At 39.4% G+C, this 27,653-nt stretch overlaps 2 protein-coding genes across 4 annotated transcripts in view; one reads left to right on the top strand and one right to left on the bottom strand.

Annotated features, from left to right (window-relative positions):
• LOC134226886 (NHL repeat-containing protein 2) overlaps nucleotides 1–27,653 on the top strand; it is a 333,703-nt gene that overhangs the window by 289,982 nt on the left and 16,068 nt on the right. The window lies entirely within an intron of this gene.
• Nucleotides 1,845–27,372, bottom strand: LOC134226875 (clathrin light chain). Of its 3 annotated transcripts, XM_062707942.1 has the most exons (6): nucleotides 27,055–27,348; nucleotides 26,020–26,169; nucleotides 24,110–24,142; nucleotides 23,705–23,894; nucleotides 23,353–23,364; nucleotides 1,845–2,678 (listed from the first exon to the last, which is right to left on the bottom strand). In XM_062707942.1, the coding sequence occupies exons 1-6, from the start codon at nucleotides 27,236–27,238 to the stop codon at nucleotides 2,495–2,497; spliced, it is 753 nt and encodes a 250-aa protein (XP_062563926.1). In that variant the 5' UTR covers nucleotides 27,239–27,348; the 3' UTR covers nucleotides 1,845–2,494. The 3 variants fall into 3 exon arrangements, with proteins under 3 accessions (XP_062563926.1, XP_062563928.1, XP_062563927.1); XM_062707944.1 differs by lacking the exon at nucleotides 26,020–26,169 and having other exon boundaries at nucleotides 27,055–27,372; XM_062707943.1 differs by lacking the exon at nucleotides 23,353–23,364 and having other exon boundaries at nucleotides 27,055–27,346.

Genomic DNA, 27,653 nt, shown 5'->3' with positions numbered 1-27,653 from the left:
TGACTTTATTTCGTTTTCTATTTTCGTATTATACTTTTCAAATGCTACATCAATTGCTAGTTTTAATTGATCGCAGATGTCTAAATATTTTTTCCAAATTTTCATTCGAATTGTCTAATTTGTAATTTTTATGTAATTTTTGTTTGCGATTCCTCAATTTTTTTATCTGTATATTATACCAAATTGGATATTTCGAATTTCCGTTCCGTCTTTTTTTCCTTATTGGAACTTCTTCGGTAATAATATTAAAAATGATGTTATAAAAGACATTCAATATTCCCTTCATTCTCTAAAATTTGCTTCCAGTTTAATCTACTTAGCTTATGTATGTTGTCATAGTTTGCTTTATAGTAATCAAGGACTTCTTCGAAGTCACAATCGCTGGGTTTTTGATAATCATGAACAAACAGAGATTATTCAATAGCTGTGTGGAATGTTTCGTTTTTTCATAAGGGATTCAATGATTCTGACACACAAAAATCTTCCTGTATGTTCGTTAATAGAAGGTCTAGGTAGCAGTTCTGTTGATTCTTAATAAAATTGATTTGGTTAAGCACTAAGCTGGCAATTCTATCAAATATAAACAGTAGTGTTTCATTTTCCCCAACAACTGGAAGTAGGATTTGCTCATTCTCTGAATCCGGAATAAAGTTTGTGGCTTTACTGTAAAAACCTTCAGAAAATGCTTCGGGTATTCTTTTGAAATTCCTTGAGATTTTTTAGGAACTCATGCAGAAGTATCTTAAGGAAAACTTTAGAAAACACCTGGAGGAGTTTTTCCGGATATTTTGTTTTCAAGAATTCTTTTGAAATTCGTCAAGAATACCTTTAGAAACTCCTTTGAAAAATCCGTTCGGGATTTCTTCGGCTATTCTTTCAAGAATTCCTTTAGCAAAAGTTCTTCACAAATCAATTACACTTTTTTCAAAAATCCCTTCAGGTGATTTCTTTGAAAAATCCTCCGGATATTCCTTGGAAAACTGATCCCGAAATTCCTTCGAAAGTTTCTCCAGGAATTGCTTTGAAAATCCTAACTAATTTAGTATTTTTTAATATATTCCTAAAGAATTTCCGAGGGTATGCTCAAAAGAATTTACTAAGCAATCCCTAATTGATTTTCCGAATAAATTCCTAGATTTCACCAAGACTAGCTTAAGAATTCTCAATTCTTTTGAAGATGGCAAAACGTGTTTTGCGGAACAACGATCCATTAATGTTCTATTATGTCTATTATGTTCTGATTATGTCAGGAATTCCCTGATAATTCTAGGTTTTTTTTTCAGGTGGGGAGAAATTCCCTGATAATTCCAGGTTTTCCAGTTTTTTTCAGGTAGTAGACACCCTGCGCCTAACCCTACATTGAAACATATATTTTGAATGCACTGCACAGCACGTTCCCTCGAATACCTGAGCTGAGGCTCTTCCAACCTTGTGATGGCATCACGTTTTTTTCCAAAGGCCTTAAAAATAATATAAGAATGGTGCAAGGACCGAACAAACAATTTTAGCTGAATTATAAAAACTACATATATAAACAGCAAATTGGTGGTGAGTCGATTGATATATAAAACACAAAAATCCGTCGAAAGATAAAGGCGCTAACGTTACAAATCTTACATATTTTCGTGACGAACTCCAATTTTGGAATTTCCGTTTTAAACCCTGTATCCGAGTATTCCCCTTAGACGTAGTTTACGTTAAAATAAGATTTTCGGAGGCAACTGAACTTGCACCGAACCCGAAGAGCAATTTCGGAAATGAAGAAAAACATACGCGTATGACGATAGAAAATATTGTGTGAATAGTACACTGGAATGGTGATATTTATGAACGATACGGTCACATGCAATTTTTTTCAACAATTTTATTGTTATATTAGAGGTTATTTATGTATGCTAGATTGATATATTCTAAAATTTCATGTTGCATATTCATTGCATGTTTACCGATATTTTCTTGCAAATTACGTTGAATTGCGATCTGTCTTTAGCTCTAGCTAACACCCATCATTTCAACTCAGTAAATGCGTCCGGATGAAATAATTTGTTGAACATTCTATAAAATGTTTATTTTAATACAAAAGGCATAATAAACCGAACCTTTTATTGAGGGAATGATAGAAAGTCACAATTAGAACAAAACGTAGTCACGTGATCTATTCTTATACACGTTTTCGAAACGAATTAGAACCAACAGAAACAGATATAAACTAATGATGGAAACCAACTATTAAAGGAAACCGTGATTCAAACAAAAGTTGAAATACTAAAACTGTGTTAAGCTTCATAGCTTTCAAGTCGAGCAAACTTCACTTATTACTTATCTTGGACTCTATGGTTCATATATTCAACACTCACTATCGCCTAATGTTGTTTAACGCATACACAATCAGCATTTTTTCTTCTACATAGTATAGGTTGTTTTCTTACGAAATAAACGAGTTGTCTTCTAAGGGATAGCGCCCCATTCGTCAGCATATGTTCTCCGCTCCGGTTTAAACCTTCTTGCTGGTCGAGATCGGATTTTGCTTCAGCTGCAAAATGATGGACCGCATCCGGGAGATATCCTTGCTGGACTTGTTGGTCTTCGGGTTGAAGTCGCACAGCTTGGCGATACGCTCCCACTCGGTGCCGGGTTCGATTTCGTCCGTTTCGGCAACGAATTGCTTTTCGGCGTTTCTGAAGATGTGGCGCGGGTGGCGACGACGAACAAGAATATGATTCAGGGTAAGTTATGAACAGTGATGTGGGTGATTAAAAAGCAGAGAAACATTCAGCAGTACATTAGTGTGTAGAAATTTTGTAATTTGGAGAGCAGTTTGAAAACATAAAAGCTTATATGCATATTTACAACTGAAGAACATAAATCAAAATATGTTTTTTTTATAATCGATAGCTATTATAAAAGTTTAGGGTAATATTTTACATGTTCCCTACCATATCGCAAAATTGGGTCAAAGTCAAAATTAAGGTTGAACGGGTCACACATTAATACAGTGAGTCCAAAAAGTATTCGTCTAGCTGTGTGTTTTCTAGAAAATGTCAAAGATAGAATCTAGTAAGCTCAAAAAAATAAAACTATCGATTACATTGTGTAGCAAATTAATCAATTCATCTTTATTGTTAAAAATCAAACAGAAAAATAAAACAATAACAAAAACAATGGTAACAAAACATAATAATTCATTAAACACGGGCTCAAAAAGTATTCGTCTATTCAGGTTTAGCGCGCTTTTGAAACGAAAACAGGAGTTGTAGAATGGAATTCAATATTTCGTTGGATTCCCCTGTGTATATATGACGGGCTGTAGTTCTTGTGGCATGGAACTGACCAAATTAGCCGTAACGGGGGACGGAATATTCTTCTATTCTTCTTTCAACACTAATTTCAATTCGTTGTTGTTGGAAATATGACTTTCACGACTTTCACGAAAAGTTTTGGCGTTTTGAGTTGATTGGGGTATTATAGAGTAGCTACAGCTTAGTACTTTGGGCTGTACGCTCGAGGTAATTATCACCCCGCAAGATGTATGTTCCCTGTAAGCCTAATTTCTCAGCACTGGCGTTCAAATTTTCTTTCAAAATGCGGATGAACATTTTGTGATACATAATTCCTTCAATAATGTGAAATTTTCCCACACCGGTTGCGCTCAAGCACCTCAGAGACCATGACGGAGCCCCCACCATGCTTTACTGTTCAAAATAGATTCTGCGGCTGTATCTCAATATTCCTTTTCCGCCATACCATACATCGGCCATTTGATCCAAATATGCTGTACTTGCTTTCGTCAGATAACATGACTTGATTCCGATAGTCATCCTTCTTCCAGCGATATTTTTAGCTGAAATCGAGCTGTTTTTGATAATTTGATGGCTCACTTGAATTTTCTTCCGTGTTACTCGCCCATTATACCCATACTTTTCACAGGTATTTCTGTTCGTATTGGTTCAGATCGGAGCACTTCTTCTCTCAATTTACTTGCCTATATGGGTGAGCTTGTTTTAAGGATTTTTTACTTTAGCATAGCATAGCATAGCATATGTGATTGTACAAATCGTGGGTGGCTATACAATGCTCAATCCCCGCTTAACTCTTCAAAGGGACCCAAGCAACATTTCTTTCATGAATCAATTTGAATAGCGCAATCAACAGAACAATATGAAAGCTATTGATTGCAGTATTAAAACCAATTCATCAAAAAATGCTACACTTAGGTCCCTTTGAAAAGCCAAGCTAGAATTGAACAATCTACTGTATATTGTCGCAAATTGGTACTTGGGATTAGTACCTTTTCCTATACAGTAGCAGTTGTATACCTGGCCACGTCCTTACAATCACGGAAGGAAGGGAAGGAATGTTAGTTCAACATCTACTAGTGAAGATGCAGGGAACCCATACTACCTTCATAGATGTCTCGGGAAGGAAAACTTGTGTTAGTGGGTAAGGTGAATAATAGGGAGCTCTATTCGACAATATAGAGCGTTTGTCAATAACAGCATATGCTGAAAAAATAATAAAATATATTCATCAATTTACTTACGAACCGTCCAAAGGAGGACAAAGTAACCTGGATTTTACAAATGTTTCGCATTATATACAAAACACGCACACTTATTCACCGAACATTATAATCAGAACCAAAAACTCGGATTTTACGAATGCTCTAAATCCTACCTGAAACACGTCCGATCACGCACTAAATGTTTACTCACTCGGCCGCGCGAACTATCTGCAAAACACAAAATTTCGGCAAATCGCGCGATCAACCTTTAACAACCTTTTACTTACTACTGCCGTCCGAAACAAGAGCCAACACGCACTGAACTAATTAACTTTATTACCGTCTGCGCAATGCAAAACACAAAATTTCGGCAAATCGCGCGATCGTACTGCCGTCCGAAACAAGAGACTTTTTAAGGATTTTTTTTATTTTCCGCACAACAAATCGCTCATCGTTATCAGTTTACCATCGCTGACGATCACTTTGTTATTTGTTTTGATAGATTTTTGTGGCGCTGATGCGATCAATCACCAATTAAATGGTTGAATTCTTGCTACCCTTGGTCTACCCACACTTCTTGCAAAGTCATGAATCAACTTGCACTAATTATGCAGGCGTAGAATAGGTATTTTTTTTCAATGGTACTTATTTTTTTACTTTTCCCACCCATGGTGCTTCTATTTTCCGCGCCAAGTTCAAACAAAACAAAAACATTATTTGATCTGTTGACAAAAATGTTGCTAGACATCACTGAGTGTGCTAGTGTAACTACATGCGAATAAAACTATTATATTCGTGTTTCACTCGATTATTTTCTGACTAGACGAATACTTTTTGAGCGAGCGAAATTGACGAAATTTAGATATTCTCTGCATACCAGAAAAAGTAATTGAAATTTCTATTTGTTTTTGAATAATAATCATGTGTTGATAAGTTTTCTACCAAATTTAGAAGAAAGTTTTTTAATTTCACTTCTATCACGCCTAAGTTTTACATTTTACTAAAAAATATGCAGCTAGACGAATACTTTTTGGACCCACTGTATGAGTCAATCCCATTTGACACTGCGCGATCACAGTTTCACTAATTACAGTCAATTGCAGAAGTCGTGGAGCACTAGAATGTTTCAAAAGAAGGCATCATCCACTTGTTTGACATACTCCGAGCAAATGCGCGATTTAAAAGCAGGCGTATTTCAGGAAAATGCGTGAGTCAAAATAATGTACCACTCATTTGCCTTTTCCGAGCAAATGCGTATTTTAAAAGAAGTTAGTCGCCGTTTGTGGAGGCAACTCTGCGGTGCGGCACCGAACATTATTATTATTATTATTGTCTTTATTTAAGAGATTTTCAGCCCTTGGCTGGCTCACCTCTCGCAACGAACATCTTCCTCCCGGTTGAATTAGATTTCACTACAAAAGGCATAATAAACCGAACCTTTTCAGTTGACAGAAATGAGAAATTTCTGTTCGCTCGTTTAAACAATCAGAATTTTCCCGTGTGGAAAACGCGCATGGAAATGTTTTTGAAACTCGAAGAACTGTGGGAGGTGATGAGAGACGCAGCGCCAAACCCGGTCACCGATGACTGGGAGAAGTTTGACGAGAAAGCGCTGGCTATGATTGTCCTGGGTGTAGAAGACAGTCAGCTGGATTTAGTGCGTGGTGCTACGTCGGCAGTGAACGCGTGGGATAAATTAAAAGATTTCCACGAAAAGACGTCGATGACGTCAAGGGTGTCGTTGCTTCGTCGTATATGCAGCTTAAATATGGCCGAAGGTGACAATATCGAGAAGCACCTGTATGACCTGGAGGAGCTTTTCGATAAGCTGGCCTGCGCGGGTCAGGAAATGGAGATGCCTCTTACCGCGGGTCAGGAAATGGAGATGCCTCTTAGATTTACCGCAGCTTGCCAGAGTCCTACGGCAGTTTGGTTACCGCTCTGGGAGGTAGACCAGATGCCGACCAGACAATGGAACTGGTAAAGCAGAAACTGATTGACGAGCATCAGCGGTGTCAAGAGCGTTCAGGCGACGGCGGGGAAATCGCGATGAAGATTCACAGCAAGAAGAAGCAGAGTGATAGAGTGTGTTTTCAGTGCGGCAAACCGGGACATTTTAGTCGAAAATGTCCACAGCAGCCGGAAAAGCGGCCCGGGTTGTGATGTGAAACGTATCGCGAAATCAAAGTCTGGTAGAGCGAAAGCGAAGCAGGCAGAAGCAAGTGATTCAGCTATTTGTTTCGTAGCTGGCACCAAATGTAGTGGACCCTGGGTCGTTGATAATGGGTATTCCAGTCACATGATGAACGATCGATCGTTCTTAGACATTCTGGACATGAGTGTAAAAGTAAACGTTGTTTTGGTCGACGAATCAGAGACGATATCCAGTGGAATCGGAGAATTCACGGTAAAATGTGTGGACGGTGAAAACTGTTTGGTAGACATTCCGTTCAAGGGTGTACTTCATGTGCCTTCACTGGACTGTGGACTCTTATCGGTGAGAAAACTCTCGAAGATGGAACTAAAAGTGGAATTCAGTGGTTCGCGGTGTGAAATTTCGACAGCGCAAGGCATGGTAGCGCCTGTGGTGGAACCACACTGCCATATGTTCACGTTGAAGGTGGCAGAGGAAGCTCGGCATCTGCATAATTGCCAGCACACCTGGTACCGTCGACTTGGCCATCGAAACCCGGCGGCGTTGGACGAGATGCAGAGGAAGGAGCTGTCGGAGGACTTCAAAATGCAGGATTGCGGCATCCGACAGGTTTGTCAGCCTTGCCTTGAGGGTAAATCATGTAGAATTCCATTTCCCAAAACTGCGAGCAATCGAACCCAACGTGTTCTCGACGTTATTCATACGGATGTATGCGGCCCAATGGCAAACATGACGCCAGGGGGTGCCCGCTATTTAAAGACAATCATTGGTGATTATAGTAGATACACAGTCGTGTGTCTGCTTAAACGTAAAAGCGATGTAGCTGATTGCATTAAGAGATTTGTCGCACACGTCAAGAACAAGTTTGGTCGGGCTCCATGTGTTATAAGATCAGATGGCGGTGGTGAATATACCGGTCATGAACTGAAGCGGTATTATAAGCAGGAGGGCATTCAGGCGCAGTTCACTGCGGCCTACTCCCCTCAGCAGAACGGGATGGCCGAGAGAAAGAATCGCTCACTCCAAGAAAGGGCCGCTTGCATGATTCTTGATGCTGGCCTTGATTAAAAAAATATTGGGGGGAGGCGGTAGCCACGGCAGCGTACCTGCAGAATAGGTTGCCATCCCGAGTCGTTGACACTACACCTTATGAACGGTGGTACGGCAGGAAACCATCGCTATCACACGTGAAGATATTCGGTTGTCCTGCATTTGTTCACATCCCAGATGTTAAACTGTCGAAACTTGACAGCAAAGCTAAGAAGTTGTTGTTCGTGGGTTATTGCAGTGATAGGAAGGCCTACCGATTCCTGAACACGAATACAAACGAAATCACTATTAGTCGCGATGCTCGGTTTGTGGAGATTCAGGAGGAGATACCTGCGCCAGACGGCCGGCAGTCGGCCGAAGAAGAGCACTTCGTCGAGGTAGATGGAAAATGCAGTCGGCCGAAGAAGCGGCCAGAACCTGAAAACCCAGAACGGCCACGGGACCATGAGGATTCCGAGGAGGAGGTTTTCTTCGACTGGGATGATGATGAACACGGACAGCCCGACCAAACGGTAGCGACAGGACGAAACCAAAAGCGGAGCACCCGAGGCGTGTTGCCAAAGCGGTTGGAAGACTACGTCGTCAACGCGGCGTTGCTGGCACAGGAGGAACCAGCGACCTACGACGAAGCAGTATCCGGAGCGGATCAAGGCTTATGGAAGGAAGCGAAGGAAGAGTACCGGTCGCTGATTGAAAACCGAACGTGGAAGCTTGTTGAACTACCCGCTGGTCGCACCCCAATCAGCTGCAAGTGGGTGTATAAAAAGAAGCACGATAGTGTCGGAAATGTTTCACGGTTCAAAGCACGGCTAGTCGCGAGAGACTTCTCCCAGAGATTCGGAGTCGATTACGACGCCGTCTTTGCTCCAGTGGCAACTCAGACAACTTTAAGGATTCTCCTAACTGTCGCCGGACAAAAGAAGATGCATGTGCACCACCTTGACGTGAAAAGCGCCTACCTCCACGGAAGGCTTAAAGAGGAGGTGTACATGCAACAGCCAAAAGGATTTGTTATTCCTGGAAAGGAGAGATTCGTGTGCCGGCTCGAGCGGAGCCTGTACGGCCTCAAGCAGGCCGCACGCGTATGGAATGAGACGATCAGTGCGATGTTACGAGAGCTCGGATTCACGCAGTCAGTGTCAGATCCGTGCCTCCATGTGAAGAGATTATCCGGTGGTGGCGTCGTCTACCTCCTAATTTATGTGAACGACATGATTGTGGCAAATACGGCTCAGGAGGAGATCAAGCGCATCGAAGAACAGTTGCAGAAGAAGATTTCGTTGACATCGTAGGGGGAAGTGAACCAATTCCTTGGAGGTAGGGTAAACAGAGACGAAGAAGAATACTTCAGCCTGAATCAGAACGTATTTTTCAAGGTCCTTGCGCAACGTTTTGGCGTACGGGACGCCAAAGGTTCGAGCATTCCGCTCGGTCCTGAATGTTACCGCAGCCGGGTGAACAGTCGACCCCTGGAATCGAACGAGTGCTACAGCAGTCTGGTTGGAGCGCTTCTTTACATCTCGGTGAACACAAGGCCGGATATCGCCGCAAGTGTGTCAATCTTAAGCAGGCAGATCAACAGTACTACGGAGACCGACGGGGTCGAATTGAAACGTGTCATGCGATACCTGTTGAAGATCGCCAACTACAAGCTGAAGCTGTCAGCCACGATGGATGAGCAGTTAGTTCTAGTCGGGTATTGCGACGCGGATTGGAGCGGAGATCCGTCGGACCGGAAGTCAAATTCCGGCTATCTGTTTCAACTGGGGAAGGCTACAATTTGCTGGGCAAGCCGGAAGCAAACGAGTGTATCTTTGTCCAGCATGGAGGCCGAATATATGGCTTTGTCGGAAGCGTGCCGTGAATTAGTCTGGTTGAGACAACTGCTGAAGGAAATAGGGGAAGAACAATTGAAGCCAACCATCATTCTGGAGGATAATCGTTCCTGCATCGATTTTGTAGAGACGGAACGCAAATCAAGAAGGTCCAAGCATATCGACACTAGGCTGCACTACACGAAGGACCTGGTCGATAAAGGTGTGGTGACTCTGGAATATTGTTCAACGTATATGGGTCACGAAATTGTTTAGTGATTTTAGATACAAACCCAAGTTGACGACGAGCCGCTTGATTACTTCTTCTTTGAACGTCAGCTCGGCATCCAGAACAACTCGAACAGAAAAAGCACGGTTTAGCGGTTCATCACTGATTACGTAGTTGTGTATGATCGGACACTTCTTGCGATGGAAGCTTATGATAGAACACTTTGGCACGCTCAAAGTCATGTGATTGGCTCGACAACACACGAGAAGCCGATCTACGAGGTCCTGCAGCTTGATGCAATCCGACGGTTGATCGACGACAACATATATTTTCATTGCGTAAGCATATAAAATGCAGTAGCCTTCGCCAATGTCTACATTGTTGAAGAAGAGGGAGAAAAGCAACGATCCAAGGTAACTTCCCTGTAGTACACCAGACACGTTTGTAAACCAATCCGAAACAGAAGAGCCTATTTTTACAGCCTGTTTTCTATCACACAGATAGGACCTGAACCAACAAACAAGCCGAGAAGAAAAGCCCAATTTTTCGAGTTTTGCTAAAATAATCGTGTGGCTTACACGATCAAAAGCAGCCTTCAGATCGGTGTAAACGGAATCGATCTGCTTTCCTCGACCAACATTCCGCAAGCAAAGTGAAGAGAATTCAACTAGATTGGTGGTAACGCTTCGCCCCGGGAAAAATCCATGTTGTTTTGCGCTGATGTAGTGCCTCACGCGGGAGGCCTTGCAGTACGATGATCCAGATGCATAACAGAAGGTAGTCCTGTATCCTTTCACTTAGAGTTAACAAAATTAAAGAACTGCTTAGGGTTGCGCTTCAAATCGCGTTCAATTTTTGTTGCGTAGCGACGATAGAGCTCGTTGTTCAACGATTTGTAACTAGAACTGCTTGACGCTGATCGGAGGGTCCGATATGTACGATGAGCCACATTTCGCTTCTTCTTGAGGTTTCTGAGTTCACTTTTTGACCACGGTGCACAGTGGTGCGTTTGGCTAAAATCGTGAACTTTTTATTTTACCACTTCAGGGTGTTATTTTTTGGCATCGGTGTCTTTGGGAATAAATTTTAGAAAAATATGGCGCATCGAATGACGAAAAGTTGTAGTTCCAATTTTTGCCACAGGTGGCGCTGCAAAATGTAACTTCTTTAATAAACGATTTTTAAATATGGTGTCTTTGGCAAAGTTGTAGTGTAATTTATTATGAATTTTATTGCTGAAGACACCGAGTGTCCATCTATCATCGTTTTTGAAATACGGGCGTTTTTTATGGACAGACCCTAAAAAACAGTATTTAAAGCCACCTGTCATAAGACGAGTTTAAACAATCCCATTGAATTCCACCACTTAATTGTATCCTGACAGATACGTATTTCGACCTCAACAGTAAGGCCGTCTTCAGTGTCTTGTACTTGACTCGACTTGAAGAAAATGATCGCAGCTTACACTATTTATACTATGCGTAGGTATAATAATTTATCTAGGTACTTATCTTACTACGGTGCTTATTTCTACTCGCTTGATGCGCTTAATGCTTGGGTATAAACTTGAAGAGCCAGGAGCTACCATTTCCTTGATCTTTATTCAACAACCGCGTTTGTACCTGTCGGTAGATTTCCAAGCTCTCAGCAACATCAAGTTTCCACGGAGAAGAGACATTTCTTAAAATTTTAATGTTTGATGTCGTAATTGAATGATTTTGAATTTTTTCCTGATATACATGTTCAGCTACCTTAGACCTAAACTCATAATTTAATCCCTTATCAGTTTCCCTCTTAGCCTTACTTACTTCTGCAATATGTTCTTTGAACCTTACATCTAACGATCTTTTTGTTTGACCTACATATACTTTATCACACTGTGAACAATTAATTTGATAAACCCCGGCCTTATTTAACATTTCTACTCTATCCTTTGTGGAGCCCAACAGTGTCTTCAGTTGATTGCTTCTGCTGGAGAATACTAAATCGATGCCGAATTTCCTCAGTCGATGGCGTAGCTGGTGGGTGATGTGTCGATCATAGGGACCGATACCCTCTTCAGCGGTTCATCGATCGGTGTTAGTGTTGTCAGTTCGTTTTTCCGTAGGTTCCTCTGCTTTTTGTTGATGATTGCTTGTATTGTTCTTTCCTTGTATCCATTGATCCTCGCTGTTTCCAAGATGTGTTGTAGCTCCTTCGTTTTTCCTTCTTCGCTCAGGGGAATCGTCTGCATCCTGTGGATCATGTGATGAAAAGCTGCCATTTTGTGCTGATACGAATGATTTGATGTGTATGGGATGACTCTCATGGTGTTGGTGGGCTTCCTGTAGATTTCGAAGTCTAATGTTGCATTTGTTCCCTTGATAACCAGTAGATCCAAGAAAGGTAATTTACCTTCCTTTTCCTCCTCGTGGGTGAATTTGATGTCTTTATGCACGTTGTTTATCGCTTCCAAAATCCTGGGTAGATCTTTCCGGTTGATGATGCTGAAAATGTCGTCCACGTATCTCCACCACTTCTCGGGTAGTACTCCTTGTTCCTCTAGGTTGTCCTCCAAATTCGCCATGAATAATTCGCACAAAACGGTGATAGCGGATTTCCATAGGTGCACCCTTCGTTTGTTTGTAGAAGCTTCCACGGAATGTAAAGTAGTTCTCATTCATGCATAATCTTGCAAGCTTGAGATACATCTTTACCTTTCCTCGCCATGTTGTATCCGTCCGTTGTCCTAGTAGCCAATCCTCCAAAAGGTTCAGAGCATCCTTCACTGGAACGCTTGGGAACAATGCCGCTACGTCGAATGATACCATGATGTCCTCTTCTCCGATGTTTCCTGATTCCAATATCCTCTTGGTGAACTCCTGGGTGTTTACAACTGATCTGCTGGGGAACGGCTTCGGCATACTCTGGAACTCCTTGACTAACCACTTGGCCAAGTTTTGTGTAGGGGATCCCACTGATGAAACTATTTCTCGCATCTCTGTACCTGGCTTATGTATCTTTGGTAGTCCTTTGATCCTTGGTAACACAGGGTTCGTCATTTTAACGCGGGCTTCTCCGATGATCGTCTTGCATTCCTTTATCGTTTTATCCGTAAGTCGGATTAGTCCGGGTAGTGGGTCCACTCTCAAATGCCTGTATGGTCCTCCGTTGATTTTTGTCGTCATCTGTTCATCGTAGTCCTCTTTGTCCATTATCACCACTGCGTTTCCTTTGTCCGCCTTCATGTAGTAAACTGGTTTCTCCTTTAACTCCTTTAAAATCCTCCTCTCGTCTTTGTTCGATGTCCCATGATGTCCTGCTTTGATGGCGTCTGCTACGATGTTTCTCACACTATTCTGGTCCCGTTGATCAACATTTCGTGAAATCGCTGTCTCAGTATCCACGATTATCTGCTCTAGATCCGCTTTCTGGGTTGTCGCATACCCTAACCCCTTGTTGAGGTGTGCTAATTGTTCCTCCGTAAACTGCTGTGTCGAACGGTTAACAACGAATCCCTCGATCATTTGTACTGTGGGGTTAGTCGTTCTACCTTCCGTCGCTGATTTCCCTCGTAGAATGGTCAATTTCTTCTTGTGCAGTCTCCTCTTCCTGTCCGCACGGAGGACCATACAGGCATTTGAGAGTGGACCCACTACCCGGACTAATCCGACTTACGGATAAAACGATAAAGGAATGCAAGACGATCATCGGAGAAGCCCGCGTTAAAATGACGAACCCTGTGTTACCAAGGATCAAAGGACTACCAAAGATACATAAGCCAGGTACAGAGATGCGAGAAATAGTTTCATCAGTGGGATCCCCTACACAAAACTTGGCCAAGTGGTTAGTCAAGGAGTTCCAGAGTATGCCGAAGCCGTTCCCCAGCAGATCAGTTGTAAACACCCAGGAGTTCACCAAGAGGATATTGGAATCAGGAAACATCGGAGAAGAGGACATCATGGTATCATTCGACGTAGCGGCATTGTTCCCAAGCGTTCCAGTGAAGGATGCTCTGAACCTTTTGGAGGATTGGCTACTAGGACAACGGACGGATACAACATGGCGAGGAAAGGTAAAGATGTATCTCAAGCTTGCAAGATTATGCATGAATGAGAACTACTTTACATTCCGTGGAAGCTTCTACAAACAAACGAAGGGTGCACCTATGGAAATCCGCTATCACCGTTTTTGTGCGAATTATTCATGGCGAATTTGGAGGACAACCTAGAGGAACAAGGAGTACTACCTGAGAAGTGGTGGAGATACGTGGACGACATTTTCAGCATCATCAACCGGAAAGATCTACCCAGGATTTTGGAAGCGATAAACAACGTGCATAAAGACATCAAATTCACCCACGAGGAGGAAAAGGAAGGTAAATTACCTTTCTTGGATCTACTGGTTATCAAGGGAACAAATGCAACATTAGACTTCGAAATCTACAGGAAGCCCACCAACACCATGAGAGTCATCCCATACACATCAAATCATTCGTATCAGCACAAAATGGCAGCTTTTCATCACATGATCCACAGGATGCAGACGATTCCCTGAGCGAAGAAGGAAAAACGAAGGAGCTACAACACATCTTGGAAACAGCGAGGATCAATGGATACAAGGAAAGAACAATACAAGCAATCATCAACAAAAAGCAGAGGAACCTACGGAAAAACGAACTGACAACACTAACACCGATCGATGAACCGCTGAAGAGGGTATCGGTCCCCTATGATCGACACATCACCCACCAGCTACGCCATCGACTGAGGAAATTCGGCATCGATTTAGTATTCTCCAGCAGAAGCAATCAACTGAAGACACTGTTGGGCTCCACAAAGGATAGAGTAGAAATGTTAAATAAGGCCGGGGTTTATCAAATTAATTGTTCACAGTGTGATAAAGTATATGTAGGTCAAACAAAAGATCGTTAGATGTAAGGTTCAAAGAACATATTGCAGAAGTAAGTAAGGCTAAGAGGGAAACTGATAAGGGATTAAATTATGAGTTTAGGTCTAAGGTAGCTGAACATGTATATCAGGAAAATCATTCAATTACGACATCAAACATTAAAATTTTAAGAAATGTCTCTTCTCCGTGGAAACTTGATGTTGCTGAGAGCTTGGAAATCTACCGACAGGTACAAACGCGGTTGTTGAATAAAGATCAAGGAAATGGTAGCTCCTGGCTCTTCAAGTTTATACCCAAGCATTAAGCGCATCAAGCGAGTAGAAATAAGCACCGTAGTAAGATAAGTACCTAGATAAATTATTATACCTACGCATAGTATAAATAGTGTAAGCTGCGATCATTTTCTTCAAGTCGAGTCAAGTACAAGACACTGAAGACGGCCTTACTGTTGAGGTCGAAATACGTATCTGTCAGGATACAATTAAGTGGTGGAATTCAATGGGATTGTTTAAACTCGTCTTATGACAGGTGAAAACATTCCACTAAAAAGCTCAAAATAATTTTCTTATAGTCTTTAAAGATATTTTCGAAACTAACAGTCTATGGTCAATACAATGTTCTACAAAATGTATATATAATCAAAATAGACCACTTTCTGGAAGAAACCAGGGATGTTTTTGCAAACATGACTTGTTATCGGCGATTTAGGGTCGAAAATAGTGATATTTGAAGACTTCATATGCAACAGAGGGCAAATTAAAAGGAAATCCCACAGGATTTAAAATATCTGGTCTGTAGTTTCATATGCATATAATTATGTCTGTCTCCACGTGTATCCAAACAAGTATTTCTAAATTTCATAAATCGACATTTTCAACTGATATTTATATAATAATTGAGATTTCACCACACTGCATACCACGCTGTTGAATGTTAATGTCAAAAGAAGTGCAGCGTGAAGCTATTTTTTGTTCTCTTCATCCAATCATTTCACACAATGCAATTCTGACGTCATACGCTATAGGGATGTCGTAAAATCCCGAATAATTGATTAGTAACTAATCGATTACTCTTTACTCTTATTGAATCGATTCATCGCTGGGTAATAATCGATTTAAAATTAATCGATTATCATAACGATGAATCGATTAATCGAAGTAATCGAATATTTTGCGACATCTCTATAACGCTAAGCGAGAGAATGAATGAGTTGACACCTTAACATTATACACTTAACAATGAATCCCAAGCAGTAGCTGGTTTTCTACCCACCAACTGCAACTGCCAGCATTCAGGTGCTATCATATACATACATTTCAATTAATCGATTAATCGTTGAGATAATCGAATTATTTTGAATCGATTACTTACCAACGGTTAATCGATTCAATAATCGACAAGAATCGAGAATAATTGATGAGTTACTAATAGATTAATCGGGAATTAACGACATCTCTAAGAAGTCGCAAATTAATCGATTAATCGATTCATCGTTGTGATAATCGATTGATTTTAAATCGATTACTACCCAACGATGGATCGATTCAATAATCGACAAGAATAAAGAGTAATCGATTAGTTACTAAACGATTATTCGGGATTTTACGACATCTTTAGGAGCGCATGACGTCAGATTTGCATTTTGTGAAATGATTGGATGAAGAGAACAGAAAACCAGCTTCACGCTGCACTTCTTTTTACATTAACATTCAACAGCGTGGTATGCAGTGTGGTGAAATCTCAATTATTATATAAATATCAGTTGAAAATGTCGATTTATGAAATTTAGAAATACTTGTTTGGATACACGTGGAGACAGACATAATTATATGCATATGAAACTACAGACCAGATATTTTAAATCCTGTGGGGATTTCCTTGCCCCAATTTGCCCCTCTGTTGCATATGAAGTCTTCAAATATCACTATTTTCGACCCTAAATCGCCGATAACAAGTCATGTTTGCAAAAAACATCCCTGGTTTCTTCCAGAAAGTGGTCTATTTTGATTATATATACATTTTTGTAGAACATTGTATTGACCTGAAACTGTTAGTTTCGAAAATATCTTTAAATACTGTTTTTTTAGGGTCTGTCCATGAAAAACGCCCGTATTTCAAAAACGATGATAGATGGACACTCGGTGTCTTCAGCAATAAAATTCATAATAAATTACACTACAACTTTGCCAAAGACACCATATTTAAAAATCGTTTATTAAAGAAGTTACATTTTGCAGCGCCACCTGTGGCAAAAATTGGAACTACAACTTTTCGTCATTCGATGCGCCTTCTTCTTCTTCTTCGTTGGCATTACATCCCCCACTGGGACATTGCCGCCTCGCAGCTTAGTGTTCATTAAGCACTTCCACAGTTATTAACTGCGAGGTTTCTAAGCCAAGTTACCATTTTTGCATTCGTATATCATGAGGCTAACACAATGATACTTTTATGCCCAGGGAAGTCGAGACAATTTCCAATCCGAAAATTGTCTAGACCGGCACCGGGAATCGAACCCAGCCACCCTCAGCATGGTCTTGCTTTGTAGCCGCGCGTCTTACCGCACGGCTAAGGAGGGCCCCTATTCGATGCGCCATATTTTTCTAAAATTTATTCCCAAAGACACCGATGCCAAAAAATAACACCCTGAAGTGGTAAAATAAAAAGTTCACGATTTTAGCCAAACGCACCACTGTGCGGTGGTTTCACAGATGGATGTTGCAAAGGTGAATAATCGCCGAACACGTGATGGAGAATTTGGGAGAAATTTTCGGCGCTATCGTCCACGTTGGTGCTTAGGCATACAGTGGACCATTCAATTTCTGCCAATCTTTGATTTAAAGCATCGTAATTTGCCCTTAGGGCTGCAAAATGGTGGGTTGACATCAAGGAAGGAGCGCCCAACAGAGCTCTGGTCCCCACAAGTCCCTATCTCACGCTTCCACGGGTCGTCCGATGACAAAAGACCGCCAGCTAAGGGTTGTGTACTTAGCTGGTAGTGCAGCCTGGGCACTGTTGAGCTTCTGACATCAGCTAGAGTGAGAAGGTACGCCTCGAGCGTCTGTTCACCAGGAGGTGCGGCTCAAACAGCGTCTGCCTGGTACCCAGCGGCTGATTAACGAAATGCTGTATCGCGTCAGCTATACCTAAGGTGGCAGCCCCATCATCGCGATGTAGGTAACGCGACCCCGGTAAGGTAGCTTACTGAAGCCTCTCAAATACCACGAAAAATGGAGATAGAAGAAAAAGAGAACGTTATTTTTGGCAACCGACCCGGCAACGAAATAAGGACTATGATTGGAAACTCGGTACCTGGAATGTCAGGACCCTAAATGAACCTGGACGAGTGAGCCTTCTGGCTCGTGAACTGCAGAAGATTGGAGTGAACGTGGCTGCTATTCAAGAAGTCCGATGGCCTAGATCCGGAGAACGTGAATTCCGAGCCGTGGACCCCACGACCAATACTGCATTCAAGTATAACATCTATCACAGCGGCGGTGAAAAAGCAGAGCATGGAGTTGGTTTCGTAGTGATGGACAAGCAGATGAAGCGAGTGATGCGGTGGAAACCCATTAGCGATGAATCTGTGTGTTGAGGATACGGGGCAAATTCTTCAATTACAGCCTAATCAACGTTTACGCACCGACAAACGTCCGTCCGTTTTTCCGTCCCATAATCGGTAGGAGAGCCTTCACTCCGCTACCATGACAACGGCCTACGGCTAGTAAATTTTGCTGCTGCCAGAGGGATGGCCATCAGTAGCACCTACTTTGCACGAAAGAACATCCGAAAGCACACCTGGAGACACCCAAATGGTGAAACTTGCAACCAGATAGACCATGTTCTGGTGGATGGGCGCCATTTCTCGGATGTTATCGATGTACGGACATTCAGAGGTCCGAACATTGACTCTGATCACTACCTCGTTGTCAGTAAAATTCGATCACGGTTGTCAACTGTATCGAACGAAAGATCACAGCGAACGATGCGTTACAATATCCAGCGATTGTCGGCGGAAGGAGTATCGGCTGAGTACCGCCAGAAGCTCGACGAACGGATAAGTGCAATCAACGTTAGCAACAACATCAACGATCTATGGGAGTCGATCCATGGAGCGGTGAGCACAACAGCACGAGAAGTGGTAGGCACTGTACAGAGGCGACCCAGGACGGGTTGGTTCGATGTGGAGTGTCAGAGAGTGACAGACGAGAAGAACGTTGCCAGAAGCCGGATGTTGGTGTCGGGTACCCGATCGAATAGAGATCGGTACAAGGAAGCAAGAGCAGCCGAAAAACGAACCCACCGCAGGAAGAAAAAAGAGTACGAAGAACAAGTTATTAGTGAGGCGCAGGAAAAAATGGAGCAGAACGATATGCGGAGATTTTACGAGTCTGTTAATGGCGTGCGGAGAAAGACAGCGCACAGTGCACAATGGGGAAATCCGATTCCAAAGGTGGAAAAAATTGATAACTTTCTTCACGAACAACTTACAGAAGAGATCAAGAGCTTATTCGAAAGAGAATTTTGCAAAGAATTCAGTGAGTGCTGTTTCATGGACGTAGATCGCTTCTGTATGTAGTTATCGAGCTCGTTTTGCCCTAATGTCCCATATATCGCGAGTTTCCAAACTATTTGTCATTTTATCTTTAAGACACTGTTCTAAAATTGTGTTTATCTCTTCACTGTGGATCCACAGAAGGGCACTAAATATATTTTGTTGGTAAAAGTTGGAAATTTAAGGGATTTTGGGGTCAAATAAGCATCAAAGTGCATTTTATGTGCAATTTTCATGTATTCTGTAAAAAATAGTAATATTCACAGATAAGTGTTGATATTATTGTCTCAAAGTATTGAACAGATATTGACAAATGTTTGCCGAATAAAAATTAATGAAATAAATCGTTTCACAAATGTTTTATTTGGTTATTTATTGAGTAAAACTTTTGAATAGCACCGATGCCAAACATTTCCAAACCATACCCGATAGCACAACTAGACAAGAATAGTCATATGTTATGAGTCTTGATGTGATCATAGATAGGAGGTGATGGGAGATACTCTTTTTTCTTACTTTTTTCCCAAATTCCCGTATGAAACAATATAGCTCAATGATTCTGAGCAAGGAAATGATGTAGTAATGTTAATTTAATTGATACTTTCCAATGATATAATGAAAATAACAAATAATCATATAATTCATTAAAAATATTGAGTTATAGGGGATTTAGGGGTCAAACAGCTCATTTAATGTAATTTTTTATACAAAATAGGATAACTTTTCTCACGAGCGACTCACACATATGGTTAAGGGCTTATTCGAAAGCATTGTAGATCCATACATAGCACTATACATATTTTGTTGGAAAAAGTTGGAAATTTAAGGGATTTTGGGGTCAAATAATCATCAAACTGCTTCTATGAGAATTTTTCATGTATTCTGTAAAAAATAATAATACCCAAATAATTATTTGCACTATATTACGTCGAATGATCATTTAGGGTTAATATACGATGATTTAAAAACTTGTAAGCATTGATGTAGCTCCTACATATGGTCAATTTTGGCGAAATCAACAACCTATTGATTATTCAGATATTTACAGATAATAGTTTATATTATTGTCATAATTTAACATAAATTGATACCATAACAGAAATTGATACCTTAAAAAAACAAATATCCATATATTACATTAAAACTGGATTTTTAAGACATTTTGGGACAAATAAGTGAAAAAATTCATTAATTATGTATTAAAAAAAAGTCCTGAACCCTATGATTTTTTTTTCAATGCTATCTACGAATATTTGTTATTTGTATAGTATCATTGACAAATTATAATTGAATCAATGTTACTCCATCATTTCTTAACCCAGAGTCATTGAGCTTTATTATTTCATAAGGAGAATTTGGGTGAAACGTCATAAGAAACGCATATTTCACAACGACTAATATATTTACTCTTATCTAGTTGTGCAAACGGGTATGGTTTGGTATGGCATTTAAAAAATCGGGTTTTACCCAATAAATCACAAAATAAAACACTTGCGAAATGATTTACTTCATTAGTAATTGAAAAATGAAAAATTCACGTAAAGTGCAATTTAATACTTATTTGACCCCAAAATCCTTTAAATTTTCAACTTTTACCAACAAAGCATGTATAGTGCTTTTCTATGGATCTATAATGAAGAGGAGAACACATCTTTAATACAATACTTGAAAGATAAAAGCACGAAAAATATGATAAACTGTGATGTATGGGACATTGGGGCAAAACTAGCTTAAAAACTACATACAGAAGTGTCTCTATAAAACATGTCTCACTGATTTTTTTGGAAAACTCCCTTTCGAATAAGCTCTTAATCTTCTATGTGCGTTGTCTGTAAAAAATGTTATGCTATTTTGTATAAAAAGTTACATTAAATAAGCTGTATGACCCCTAAATCCCCTATAATTCAATATTTTTAATGAATTATATGATTATTTGTTATTTTAATTATATCATTGGAAACTGTGAATTAAATTAACATTACTACATCATTTCCTTGCTCAGAATCATTGAGCTATATTATTTCATAGGGGAATTTGGGCAAAAAGGTAAAAAAAGAGTATCTCCCATCACCTCCTATCTATGATCACATCAAGACTCATAACATATGACTATTCTTGTCTAGTTGTGCTATCGGGTATGGTTTGGAAATGTTTGGCATCGGTGCTATTCAAAAGTTTTTAAAAATCGTTTTTTTCTCAATAAATAACCAATTAAAAAAATTGTGAAACGATTTATTTCAATATTTTTTTTTCGGCTAACATTTATCAATATTTGTTCAACACTTTGAGACAATAATATCAACACTTATCTGTAAATATTACTATTTTTTACAGAATACATGAAAATTGCACATAAAATGCACTTTGATGCTTATTTGACCCCGAAATCCCTTAAATTTCCTACCTTTACCAGCAAAATATATTTAGTGCCCTTCTGTGGATCCACAGTGAAGAGAAAAACACAATTTTAGAACAATGTCTTAAAGATAAAATGACAAATAGTTTGGAAACTCGCGATATATGGGGCATTAGGGCAAAACGAGCTCGATAACTACATACAGAAGCGTTCCACGTCCATGAAACAGCACTCACTGAATTCTTCGCAAAATTCCCTTTCGAATAAGCTCTTGATCTCTTCTGTAAGTTGTTCGTGATGAAAGTTATCAATTTTTTCCAGCTTTGAAATCGGATTTCCCCATTGTGCAGTGTCTTAAAGATAAAATGACAAATAGTTTGGAAACTCGCGATATATGGGGCATTAGGGCAAAACGAGCTCGATAACTACATACAGAAGCGATCTACGGCCATGAAACAGCACTCACTGAATTCTTTGCAAAATTCTCTTTCGAATAAGCTCTTGATCTCTTCTGTAAGTTGTTCGTGAAGAAAGTTATCAATTTTTTCCACCTTTGGAATCGGATTTCCCCATTGTGCATCGTGCGAGCGCAAATTATATTCGTTCTGTACTACTTGTTGTTTATGTTTTATATTCCTACCACAACTACCACATTTTCTCTCTTCTTTCGCTACTATCACTGCTGCATATGAGCTGCTGCACAACCAGGGGTTCACAAGCGGCTTCGCAACAACGTATCTGAAACTATAGTTTCTAACAATTACCATAACAGCCCTGGCACTTCCAACTCATCAAGACAAATGATTTTATATACAATTTTATGCTCCATTTGTGTATATGTTATTGTATGGTCTTGCGATAATGTTTAATAAGAAAACAAGAAAATGAAGTCATGTTCATCTATATATCATGTTTTCTGGGGACAGCTCCTTCTGGGCATTGGTTTTCTATGGAATGGTACATTCTGGGGAACGGTTTTTCTGGGAAATAGCATAGCGCCGACATTGCCACCCGGAAATGATATTGTCGGGAGAATAATGGAGAAGTGAAATTTTCCGAACCTCCGTATATTGTGTCGTCGTGCAGCTATGGACCAAGCAAAATGAAAACAACTTTAAAGATCTGCACCACTCGAATAAGGTTAGCCTTAGTTCGGTAATAAATACTATACCTATAAAATTCCATTTCGTGTCAATGGACTTGATGGTAAGTTGAGAGGTTTTTTTTTCTGAAGCTAAGTTTTATTTTATGATGCATGATAAACTGATAACGCACGAATGAACTTTGTCTAATAACAATTTGCAACATTTAGGGCGAACTCAATAGATTACCAAAAGCTAAATGAATAGGTTGGACAGGAGTATCGCAAACATACCGGAAAAACATTCAAATTCTTTGTAGATCTTAGCAATATTAGTTTACAAAATGGTGTATGCCCTCATTGTTATGTACTCAAAATACGTTCAAAACCAACCATACCTATGATAAATAATCAAGTCAAACTACACACGCACATACGTGTGCACGTAGCTACTTAAAGAAACAAAAACGGAGACAAAAAATAGAAAACCAAATGGGTGTGCAATAGCTACTCTATCATCTAATTCAATAACATGGTGGTGAACAAACTGGAACTACAATAAATACTGATGTACCGCGAAGTGCCCTAATTAATAAAATCAACTAAAACAGCGCTGTATTTTGCTGACTGGAATGAAGGCACTCAACGGCACACCACATTTTCGAGGTGTCCCAAATACATTCAAATGTAAGTGTAATCGCTGTGCTTCTACAAGGTTACTTACTTGGCCGACTCCCTGATCGGTTCAGTCATGAGAAAAGAGAATGAGAAGGATAATCACAAGAAGGATAAACATAATTAGCGGCGCGGCACAGTTGGATGGGAAGGTACAGTATAGGGTTGAATGCCGTTTCTGAAGCTCAAACGGTAGCATATTTTATGTACAGCAGTTTTGCACAGCAAAGCCAGCACTTCAGTTGATGTTGATTATAAAAGAGTTCAAACTGTATACAATATTAAAGGGTTAAACAGTGTTTAGGAGCGCGATACTACACGCAAAACATTAGCGCAAAATTCTCAGCAGTTAATACCAAATGCAGCCTATAATTGACTTGACACCCAACATTAGAACTCACCTGTTAGCCGCTTTGGTCTTTGAAATAGCTTCTTCGTGGTGTTTGTACCAATCTTCCAGTTCCTTACGAGCCTGCTCTCGCAGTTCCTCCTTCTTACGTTCTTCCTCGCGGTCCTTTTCTTCGAGTCGGGTCTTCTGTTCTTCGCGCCACTTGCGGATCCGTTCCGGTTCCTCCGTCACTTGTTTGGGTACTGGAAATCGGGGGAGGAAAATAAAATTGCACTTTGGTGAATCACTCAAGGAATTCCCGTTACTAATGTGGAAAAAGTGTCTTTAAAAAGTTGGGAGTGTTGTTTCATTAAACTGATGGTGACATTACAAGATAAGGAACGGAAAAACAGATTGAAGCTTTCAAGAAATTAAGGGATGAAAGATTAGACAAGAGCAAAAAACAAAATTTTCTTACCTGTGTACCCTGAAAAATCATCATTACCATCTTCTATGGGATTGGAAAAAAAAGAATTATGTTTATACATTTGTCGATCAAAAATGGCTTAGTTTAGAAACTTATAATGTAGCGAAAACGGCGGGACAACATAGAGATTAATGTGGAATGAAGAATTCTCGGGTACTTTTTCAAAACGGCGTATGTCGCAAATTGTAAACAAACCCGTTTTCAACAGCATATGGCATCAAATTCATCTAAAAATGTGTATATCTTCAAAGCTACATGAAAATGTGTTTTAAAAAATGTAAATCAATTTTTTGCAAAACGGTGTAACATCATTGTTGAAAATATTGCACATACACCGCTTAGCAGAAAATGTACTTTAAAAAGTTTTTTCGAACAACTAAATAGTTTAAAACGTGCGTCTGCTTGTACTTTTTCATCACTGATTTCAAAATTAAGCATGTTCCTTAAATATTCTGATTTTCGTTAAGAAAAACATTTTACGTTGTTTTTCTGCAGCAAATGTTGTTACGTCGTGTTGTAAGTGTTGCAATTTTTTTGTCGCATGTGCGTGAAACGTTTCAACTTGACGCAACATTTCGACGTATCAACAATGCAGCGTACGGAGCAGCGTAACATTTCGACGAAAGTAGCATGACCTCGGTCATACTGACGTATCAAAACGACGTATGTGATTTATCTGTTGCAGAACGTTGTAACGTATATTTTTATCAAATTAACTGAAATGTTCACACGAACCGCAGATTTCAGGGTCAGTGACGATGAACCTTTTCATAATGTATCGTTGAGGTGTATTCAATTGCAATAAAAATGATTAGTTTCTAAATAGGAATAAAAATGAAATCTGAAAACTTTCAAGCTCATTTTCTCAGCTTGATCAAAATGTTACATACGCCGATTTGAAAAAGTTCCCGAGAATTATTGTTTATATACATTGTAGAACAGCAACCACATGCAGACTGACAAACATTTCGGTACAAACCGTTCCTCGTACTGGACCACGTGTCCAAACCCGCTACAATAGGTTAAATAACATTTCTATAACAAAACTCCTTTGGTTTAATTATTCGGAAAGATCCATTGAGTACATAAAGCTAAAGTTATTTTTTTAATTATTTTTGTATGAATCTGCACAAAGTTCGAAATCTCCTTCCCCCTAATAGTATAACATACATAATGGACGCTTTCTCCAAAATCCACCGTTTTTAGACTACTAAACAAATATTAAAAGAATAAATTACATCTACTTTACTACATGATTAGTGATTTACAAACTGCAGAATCCCATTTGTAATGGAATTATAATTCTTATAATTTTACATGATCGTGAAATATCTTTTGTAGAAAAATATCTTTTCATTTGTTCAATTCCGTAGAACTTGATTTACTTATTAAAAGCTGAATGTGTTCAACTGTCTTCCAGTTCAAATTAAAGCTAAATGAAGGTTTTGAGGCATTCAGCTCGCCATCAACGTAACGACAAATAAATACTATTCTCTTTTATTCCAATTTTTGATTTACACCGATTAGTATTTCGATATCAATGGGCTTCGATTCTGTCACTTATTTAATTAGTTTGGGTTTTCATACATCCATAACGCCAGTTGGCATGTCAAATGCGGATATGATCGTTTATCAGTCTCATGTAAATATTTGCTATTCTATTTCTTGATCTGCTTTCTTCGGAATAGAAGCCAAAATGGGTTTCTGCAATTTGTTGAACAGCTTTTTAGTGGATAACCATCTAAACATCATATTTCATGCGAAAACTATTAATATTTTGAACATAACAAATTTAGAAACCAATTATATAACATTAGTGTCGATCTCCAAAAACAAAACGAGCCAACAGAACTAAATCCCAAGATTTTAGCGAAATGTCCCGAAACTAGTTTGCTGTTTACCTTCGTTTGAATTGATAGGACTGTTAGAAAACAAGCCGTTCTGATCCGGTTCGGTTTTGACGGCAAACTCCGATAGTCCCCCGGGTCCGGCCATCGGATCGGCATCATTAGTTATCAATTCGAAACTTCCAGTCGATTCGAACTCAAGTCCTAACGTCGTCGTCGAGTTGGGTAGGAGTTTGTTGTGGTCGGTTTCGATCATTGTTATCGGTTGGTTAGTATTGATTGTTGGCAAACCAAAATCAAAACCAAGAAAGAAGTAGATACGGAATCAACAGAAAAAAGCAAAATAACAATTTGTTAACAGAATCGATCACCATGCTTGTAAGAAGCATCAATTTTATACATATAAGCTAACACATTTAAATGAGAAAATGCTGAAATTTGACACCGAACGATTATATGACGCAGAAAGAAAACAAAATCAAACTATTTCATATTTAAAATAAGGATTGACAATGAGTGTAACAACTGAAATAAACAAAAAAGGAACATGTAATACAGAAAGAAAATATCAAAAGTGAAATAAACAAAAACAAGTTAGACTACGCGTAAATTAGTTTACACTATTCGCTGCTTTGAGTTCTGCGAAAAGTTCAATAACGAAATTATAAAAACCATTGACGGGAGGGGAGAAAATTATGAGACATTGTGGGCTTTGACGAGAATCATCAATAAACCATGAGACAAATAAAGAGAAATAATTTAATATAAATATACAATACAGCGAAAAGGAAAAGGACTATTCACCGAAGTTGTCCTGATCTTTGAAAATGCAGGTGTCTGAATATTAAGCTCAATAGACAGAGTATAACCCATCTCGCGTGTTATCAAGGCAAAACTACTAATTAATGAATAATTGTATGAAAGCAATAACAAAGCTAACGTCCCGTTTTGCTAGCAAACTACTGATAATAAATATAATAAACTATAAACTATTGAGAAAATTACTTATATAAATAATATATTTATCACTAATTACGAATGATTATAAATAAAATGCTTAACGCGATAAAAAAAATGTTCATAATGTACCTGCAGCAGCCTCTGCGTTTGGTTGAGTCACGTCATCGCCATCATCGAACCCGTTTCCTGTGGGCTGATGAACTGGAGGGATTTCGTCCTCCAATCCGGCCAACGCGTTCTGTTCCCGGGCCAAAAATTCGGCTGCCGGGTCTACTTCCGGTTGATCGAACTTTCCATCGCCGAATGCGTCCATTTTTCGATTGATTTTTCAGTGAAATTGCACAAAAACGAACAGCACACAAAGTTTTTTTTTGGGGGAGTAGCTTTGCGATGTTTAGACAAATAATTCACTTCACGGTGATCTGTCAAGCACCGAATATTTTAAGTTTAAATTTTGAAAATGTCGTAATATTAAAAATTCTACCTACTATTATTTAATTTTTATATTATTGAATTCGCTATATGTTTATTAATATATAAATAGATATAAATATAATTTAATTTTAGACGTGATTTATGTGTTGTACTTCAAACATCAGATTCACCAACATAACAAATGAAAAAAAATCTGTAACTTCCGACAATATGAAAGCCCATACTTGATGTTTGACAGCTACGAAAAAAACATAGCACAGATAAAGATGGATTCTACAGATATAAATCGTCAG

This window comes from Armigeres subalbatus, chromosome 3 (assembly GCF_024139115.2).
Source record: "Armigeres subalbatus isolate Guangzhou_Male chromosome 3, GZ_Asu_2, whole genome shotgun sequence".
NCBI lineage: Eukaryota > Metazoa > Arthropoda > Insecta > Diptera > Culicidae > Armigeres > Armigeres subalbatus.
The sequence above is the reverse complement of the archived record's forward strand: the minus strand, read 5'-3'. Positions and strand labels throughout refer to the sequence as shown.